We start from the raw sequence: 8,660 nt of genomic DNA, 5'->3' as shown, positions 1-8,660 counted from the left end.
TCCTCGTTCAAAATCTTTTTCCTACGTACTGTATTTTTTTTTCCTTATATTTTTATTTTTATTCTTAAAAAATTCAAGTAAACACATACGAAAAGTAATCATACCATCTAAATTAACTTCCACAGGTACGTATACATGCTATCTTTTAATATAAAAGAATGATAACTAAGTGATATAGACATATATATTATGCTGTTTTATGCAACATTTTGTTGAATAATCAACTAAGCTAGGTGTCTCTGATTTGAATGAATGAAACAGAGCAATGATGGTGGGGAGAGTAGTGTTTCAAATGTTGGTTCTGATTGCAGTAGTTGTGGATGCTAGGCCTCAAAGGATTCTGGTAGATACTGATGTCAATCTGGATGATATCTTAGCTCTCTTTTATCTGTTGAAGCAAAATAAATCAGAATTCAACTTGCAGGTAGTATCATCACTTTTCAATCTTCTAATCTATGTATATGCATAGTATATATGACTGATATATATATATATATATATATATATATATATATATATATATATATATATATTGTAGGCAATTACTGTGAATTCAAATGAATGGAGTGATGGTGGACATGGCATTAATCATGTATATGACATTCTCTTCATGATGGGTGGTGATGACATCCCTGTTGGAGTTGGAGGTGAAGGTGGAATATTGCTGGATGGCACCATTGTTGGTGATGTTGGTGGATATCTTCCTATTATTGACCAGGTGGGTGCATCACCTTTTACTTGCCTACTACTTAACTTGTTTGTTTGGATGTAAAATAATTTTTAAAATTTTTTTATTTTTTAATATTTAGTTATCGTAAAATATTTAAAAAAAAAAATATATATATATATATATATATATATTAACACTTAACATAGGTAAATTTTTTATTAATTTTCAACAACTTATTTTACACGTCTCGCTCGAAGGATTAAACTTCAATCAATCTCGACCTAAATATTTATTAAATAAAATAAAATAAAAAACAAAATATTTTATGCCGAAATAAATGGAGAGAAACAATATTGGGAATTGGGAATTCGCCGCCTATGATGAATTTTCAGAATGAACCAAACGTTTGACCAAGGTATTCATGTTTTAATGTAGAGAGAAATATATATATTTGATTACTTGTCATATCAGGTTGGTTTCTCTTCAGTATGAACCAAATGTTTGACCAAGACATTCATGTTTTAATGTCACATTTCAACATTAATACCCTAATGGAGTAGAATCCTATGGACATAATTCATATTTGACCCATATAATATATATAAAATCAATGTCTTATATACCCATAGAAAATGGACTCAAGTTTCAAAACCGGATCTTTTTTTATTATTATTATTATTTTTTTTTATGTGTGCACTTATTCATGTCCGATCAAGATTTACGGCTAATATTAAAAAAAATCAATATCTGACCCAGTTTATAATCTGAATTCAAAATTTTAATCCAAACCCGATGAAATGGATTCCAGGTTGGATCAAATTTCAGGTCAACTTGTACCATTTCATGCACCCGATTATTATTATTATTATTATTTTTTCTTTAGTAAATTCTTTATTTTTCTTCAATGCATGAAACGAATGATAATTTGGGCTCCATTTTGGGTTCAATTTTTCCAGCATTCCTATAATTGGACCTTTGGGCTCCATTTTGCGTTTAATTGGCCCAATAATTTACTTGGGCTCAGTTTGCTTGGAAAGAAATTCTAGAAAATAGAAAAAAAAAAAAAATGGATGGATATGGTTTTAATGTTTGGAATAAAATTTTGAATGGAAAAGAAAGAAAATGGAAGGATTTGAAGAAGTAGGCTAGCATTTTTAATAAAATTTTATAAATACTAAATTTATTTTACAAAATATAAAAAAATGGATATAATAAGAAATTTATTAAAATAATTATTTTTCTTCAAATATTCAAACACGATTACTCTGGTTCCTTCTCATTTTCTTTGTTAATAACTTAATCAACCAAACAATCTAATGTCCTCTCCTCACCTCTCTTTTTATTTTCTTTCCTTTCTTTTCCTTTCCTTTCCCTTTTCTCTGTGACTAATGTTATTTTCTTTATTTTCTTTTCCACCTTACCCAAGGATAGGTTTATGACATTTTCCTTAATTTGGTGATGCCATTATTACACAGGACACTTCAACAGTTGGTGGTTGTAGATACAGACAAGCAATTCCAGTGGGCTCCAGAGGCCGTTTGGATATCAGTACTCTCTATGGCTTACGAAAAGGTTTTCTTCCTCAGGTACCAAAAATGGAAATGTTTGGTGAATTTTTTTTTCAGAACTATTTCTCTGTTTATTTATTATAGTGAAATTTTCTTGGTATATTGTATAGATATTATGACATGGGTTTTTATTTAAAGTTGATTTTGAAGTTCCTTTTATCATATTCTCTCTAGTTTTCATTGTCAATGGATCATTCAACTATGATGTCTATGTGCTAGATATATTTTTATTTTTTATTACACACACACACACATATATATGTTGTCTGTGTACTAGTATGCTAGATAGATTTTTATTTTATATTTTGTTTCCCAGTAAATAACACACTCACTCTCAGTGAAGACTTGAACCCTAAACCTGCTGTAGGTGAGAAAGTACCACCGGCCTGAGTAAATCTGATCATTTTAATTAATTAATTATTTATTTTTGTAGTTGATCAGAAAGTATTAAGAACAAGTAGATAACTTCATAATTTGTATAGATTGTACATAATATTTTATTGTTACATGTCGAATTTAAACATTGTTGAATGGAATGCAAAGAAATGGAGGGAAGAGAGAGAGAGGATTTTGAGTTAGTGAAGATCATAAGCTGGGAGCATACATATGGTTTTATGTTGATTATCTAATTATTGATTATTGATTCTTTTTTTAATTATGTAATGCTATAAATAGGTTGTCCTCTTGACAAAAGAGACATGAGCTCTCTTTATTAACCATAAGATCGAGATAAGATCGCTTTTCAATCTAGTAAATTAATAGGAGAGCTCACGGTTCTTGTCAATAGAGTGACCTCTTTATAGCATTACTCTTTCGAGCATCAATTTCCTTGTGCTCTTAACATTCATGAAATTCATTCATCATTGATGTTTTTCTTGCTCCATGTTTTGTTGTTTCTTTCATAAGGTTATGCACTCTAAATTTAATTTATATTCTATGCAAATATCTGCATAATGGTAGTTTTTCAAACTAAAAGGACTAATGTGTGTGCTGGTAATTTTTCTCACTAAACAGGGCAGCAGGAAATATGATCCTCTTCGGCAACCCACCGTGCAACAAGTGATGACTGATGCCATATCTGCAGGTCCTATTGTTGTTTTTCTAATGGGAGCCCACACAAATTTGGCCATTTTTCTTATGAAGCATCCTCATTTGAAGAAAAATATCGAGCATATCTATGTCATGGGTGGTTCTATTAGGCCAAACTGTCCCAAGAAGGTCAAGCACTCTTCCGGATCAGGGCAGTGTGGCAATGTTGGTAATTTGTTTCCAGACCACTCCAATCCATATGCCGAGTTCAATATCTTTGGAGACCCTTATGCTGCATACGTGGTAATACAAGTTATTTCGATTGTGCTTTTGGAATCTTGGTAAAAAGATTTTGGAGAATGTGAAATGGTGGTTTTAATGCATTTGAATTAGTCACCATTAGAGTGGGCGCCCCCTTAACCATGTAGACACGTTTTGAGAAAAACCGAAGCTAAGGAACCTATAACAGTTTTCTTTTGTTGTAGGTTTTACATTCTGGCATTCCGGTCACACTCATTCCACTTGATGCAACAAATACAATTCCGGTGAGTGAGAATTTCTACAAGGCATTTGAAGCGAATCAGATTACATATGAGGCGAAATATAGTTTCCAATCCTTAAAAATGGTTCACGACACCTGGTTCAGTGACAACTTTCATGAGGTAATGTCCTAGATGATTCATATTATTCTCCATTTTGCGTACACATATGAGAATGTAGGGTCTGTTCAATTTAATTTGGTGAATGATTAAGTGATGTCTTTCAGCAGAATTTCTTCATGTGGGACTGTTTTATGGCTGGTGTAGCAATATCAATTATGCGCAATTCACACCATCAACATGGAGAAAACGAATTTTCCCATATGGAATATATGAATATTACAGTAGTTACTTCGAATAAACCTTATGGAATATCAGATGGTTCAAATCCTTTCTTCAATGACCGGGCAATCCCAAAGTTTAATTTGCAAAAAAACGGAGATCAAAGTGGCCATGTGCAGATGGGAATGCGAGATCCTTTCTGCCTTGTGCTCAATGGGAAAGGGAGGTGTCAGGTATTGGTTCGCGGATTGTAGCAATTTTGGATCATGCCAAATTATTATATTGCTGATATTAGTTGATCATACTTCAGCTGATTGCGCGTAGAATATGCTTTTGCTAACAAACTTTGATACAATTCTCACAGGATGGTTACACAAAGGAGGTAACTGGTCCAGAAGCAGTGCGCGTTCTTGTTGCAACAGAAGCCAAACATACTGATGATGTTAACAGTATGCTTGACAAAAAATTTTACAAAAACTTCTTGGATGTAAGTTATTTCTGGGATTCTATCTCTAGAAATTCTCAATGCTTGTGTTGAACATATAGGAACACATGTAATGAATCGAACATGCTAGCAGTACAAAGGTGAGACACTAACATGACCGGACAATTATATGTAGTCAACTGCCATGCATTCTTTATGGTAAACTTGTAAATTTTGAGCTGCTGATGAATAGAACTCCCTGATACATATTTTGTTGGATGCAGGTTATAAACCGTCCCGAGCAAAGTGGGAGGTTTAATGTTGCAACACAATTTCCCTATTACAAGAGCATTACTCGCAAGCCGGATTATGGAACAAGAAAAACTGGAAAACCAATTCTCTTTGACATGGATATGAGTGCTGGAGACTTTCTAGCTCTTCTCTACCTCCTGAAACTACCAACGGAACTTGTAGACCTAAAGGTATGGAAGGTGGTATTCCATTTTTGATAATTTTGTTTGAAGTAGCGAAGTCCATTGAAACATGTCATTGATTGAAATTATCTGCAGTACAAGTTATTAACCTCTATGTTACTTCGAAGAACTTAGTTTCGTTCACACCAAATCTTGAATAAATTATGTTTCACTTCAACTTCAACAGTTACAAATTCTGTACTGTAAAATATCGGGAATTTGCTTCTTAGATGGCATTTCAATGTTTGTCCAGGGAATATTGGTAACTTCAACTGGTTGGGCAAATGGTGCAACAATAGATGTCATATATGATGTACTTCATATGATGAATCGCGATGACATTCCAGTCGGTCTGGGAGACGTATTCGCAACTGGCCAAACAGATCCATCTTTCCCTTCTATTGGAGACTGCAAGTATAGCAAGGCTATCCCATATGGTTCTGGTGGCTTCTTAGACTCCGATACACTCTATGGTCTTGCTCGTTACTTGCCTCGTAGTCCTCGAAGGTGGTATTCTTAGTCTCTTCTCTTACTTTGGGTATATATATATTTTCAAGGTCATCTTTGATGGTGTGCATGATTTGCTGCATGTTGAACATTTTAAGTTAATACTGAATATAAGCAAAATATGAGACAATGAAAGAAGGTTAGCCCTAAAAATTTGCTTTTAGGGCTAACCTTCTTGTTCATTTGTATTTTACTAGTATGTTATGGAATCTGCCTGTATTAAATTTGAATTGATGATTCAGGTACACAGTAGAGAACTCTGTAAAATTTGGAGCTCCTCGAGATACTGACCACCCTGAACTTAGACAACCATTAGCATTAGATGGATGGCCTTCTTTTTTTGAACCCATTTTTAAGGAACTCGAAAATCAAATTGGTCAATTGAAAAATAAGTCTTTTATAGTTCTAAGAGTTTTAAATGAAAGAAGGTTAGCCCTAAAAATTTGCTTTTAGGGCTAACCTTCTTGTTCATTTGTATTTTACTAGTATGTTATGGAATCTGTCTGTATTAAATTTGAATTGATGATTCAGGTACACAGCAGAGAACTCTGTAAAATTTGGAGCTCCTCGAGATACTGACCACCCTGAACTTAGACAACCATTAGCATTAGATGTATGGAAGTCCATCATAAAATCGCTTGATCCGGGATCTAGAATCACTGTGCTGACCAATGGACCGTTGACCAATTTAGCCCAAATCATCAGTTCAGAGAATATTAACTCCACAATTCAGGTTAGTTTTCTTATTTGTAGTTGTAGTAATTGTCATTTTAAGTAATATTCATCAGTCATGTCAGTGTATGAGTGCAGCTGCACCAATTCCAATGAAGGGATAATTGATTCAAGAAACTAAGATTGTTCTAATAGAGAAAGTACGGAAGATGCACCGGTTAGGAGAGGAAAGGTCTTTTGCCTAGAATGTAAGCGACTGAGGGCTGCCAAAACTTACATCGGATGAAGTAATTAAAAATGATTTTAAAAAATCAAATATTGTAAGAGACATGATTTATAATAGGAAAGAATAGAAAAGAGAATTCATGTAGCCGAACTCATTCATATGGGACAGAGGCAAAGATGACGATGATGATTGTTGGCTCTGTAGGTTGTTAGTCGTTTTTGGACATACCGGATAACCAGATGGTCAAATGTTCTGATTCCTGTTGCAGGAAGTGTATATAGTTGGGGGACACATTAGCCATGAAGCCCATGACAAGAAGGAAAAAGGAAATCTCTTCACTGTTCCTGCAAATGACTATGCAGAATTCAACATGTTCCTTGATCCTTTAGCTGCAAAGGCAGTTTTCGACTCAGAAGTGAACATCACACTCATTCCTCTCGGTATTCAGAGGACAGTTAGTTCTTTCAGAGAAGTTCTTGAAAAACTGCAGCTCACTAATAGGACTCCAGAAGCTGTGTTTGCTCGGCATCTCCTTTCAACGCTGTGGCAGTTGCAACAGAAGCATCACAGATATCATCACATGGTAAAGCTATTTACTTTCAAGAATCTAAAAGAATTCTTGTATTCTTTTACAAAAATGAAATTAAATTCATTAAATTCGAAAGTTGTGTACACTGAATTCATGGATAATCCGTCTCAAAACATAGAAAAACACACTGAAAGTATAAAGATCATCATCCAAAAGAGAGGAGAAAATGGAGAACAATTGCCACTAGACATGAAAACACTTTATGACATACAAAGTATAGCTAAACAGGTTACCATGAGAAAATTTTGAGTCGAATGATTTAAACTTGTTCTACTAGGTTTCTGCCAAGATAGAAAACATGTTCTACTAGGTTTCTGCCAAGATAGAAAACATGATGGGATGAATGGTAATAAATGGAAGGGCTGGCACAGTGCACAAGGCTCCCGCCATTGCGGGATCTGAGGAGGGTCAGACGTACGCAGCCTTATCTCCGCATGGAGAGGCTGTTTCCGGTTTTGAACCTGTGACATCCAGGTCACAATGTATGAATGGTAATAATCCTATATGAAGAAACCTAAACTAGGCTAAGAAGATTATAGAAAGTTTACCATGGGTAAAAAGTTTTTTCTCAGCAGGAGTTTACTTTTATCTGATTGACACTTCACAGGATACTTTCTTGGGAGAAATCCTTGGTGCAGTGATGTTGGGTGGCAACCATCATCTAAACCAGACCTTTCAATTTAAGCAGCTCGAGGTCTCGGCAACTGGTGACATTTCAAGAGATGGACAGATAATTATAGATGGAAAACAAGGAAAATCTGTCAGAATATTAGATAGTGTTGATCATGAGGCATATTATGCTCATTTTGCCAGTGTTTTAGGTGATAAGAGGAATGCTGCTGTTATAGGGAGCTTTGATGACCAGAAAAGACTGTGGAATACACCACCAAAACATGACTGAAATGAGAACAGTTCATATTTTGCTGAGAAGTGGGATATATATATATGTTGACATGTGATAGTCTGTATTTTAGATGCTGACATTTTGAGAAGGAAAAAGGAATACAACTACAGATTTTTCACCCTTTTCTAGTTCTGCTTTGTTTTGTTTCATCCATCTTGTTCTTTACACACGCACACATGTATAATAAAAAAAAAAATTAAAAGCAAACTATGAATATCATTGCATTGTGATTTGTGAGGCTTGACAATGGATCAGATCATCGTTCAAATAATTTTTAGTTGAACTGGCTATGCTCCTGTAAACAGGCATATATTTTTTTAATATAGTTCAAAAGTAAGCTATGCTCCTGTATTTAATCATTCTAGAACTTCTAAACTTTATCAACAGATTTGCCAATACCTTCAACTTCAAGTAAATAGTTTTATGATAGTTTATTTGGCGAAAAGAGATGGGCACTGACTGCAATAACAATAATTAAAAATATATAAAAATAGACAAATCATGGTCACGTTAAAAATAACTCTCTCCACACTGGAAAAAATTGTTAAATTTTTTTTTTTTTAATTTCTTTAAGTTCCATTTGAAATCCAAAATTGCTCCAAAGTTCCTAAGAGTCAAACAAGTTGAAATTGTGTGTCAAAACAGTCGAACAATTGGAAAAAGGACTCCCAACTCTCTTTCGAAAACTGAGTGTCAAAACACACACACACCACAATATCTAACTACTTAATATGAATTTTTGTATACATATTTTACACACATTGGCTACTAAATCAT

At 34.1% G+C, this 8,660-nt stretch overlaps 1 protein-coding gene across 1 annotated transcript; it reads left to right on the top strand.

Annotated features, from left to right (window-relative positions):
* Positions 1–263: 263 nt before the first annotated feature.
* LOC132294667 (nucleoside hydrolase 3-like) lies at positions 264–8,061 on the top strand. The gene is made up of 12 exons (XM_059792602.1): positions 264–424; positions 539–718; positions 2,146–2,256; positions 3,253–3,570; positions 3,753–3,929; positions 4,037–4,321; positions 4,453–4,575; positions 4,797–4,994; positions 5,239–5,492; positions 6,024–6,225; positions 6,659–6,973; positions 7,587–8,061. The coding sequence occupies exons 1-12, from the start codon at positions 266–268 to the stop codon at positions 7,878–7,880; spliced, it is 2,616 nt and encodes an 871-aa protein (XP_059648585.1). The 5' UTR covers positions 264–265; the 3' UTR covers positions 7,881–8,061.
* Positions 8,062–8,660: the final 599 nt, after the last annotated feature.

Source organism: Cornus florida, unplaced genomic scaffold (assembly GCF_030987335.1).
Source record: "Cornus florida cultivar Cherokee Brave unplaced genomic scaffold, ASM3098733v1 CherokeeBrave_3.0.0_Hap2_Chr02, whole genome shotgun sequence".
In the NCBI taxonomy this organism is placed as follows: Eukaryota; Viridiplantae; Streptophyta; class Magnoliopsida; order Cornales; family Cornaceae; genus Cornus; species Cornus florida.
This window is presented reverse-complemented; position numbering and strand designations above follow the sequence as displayed.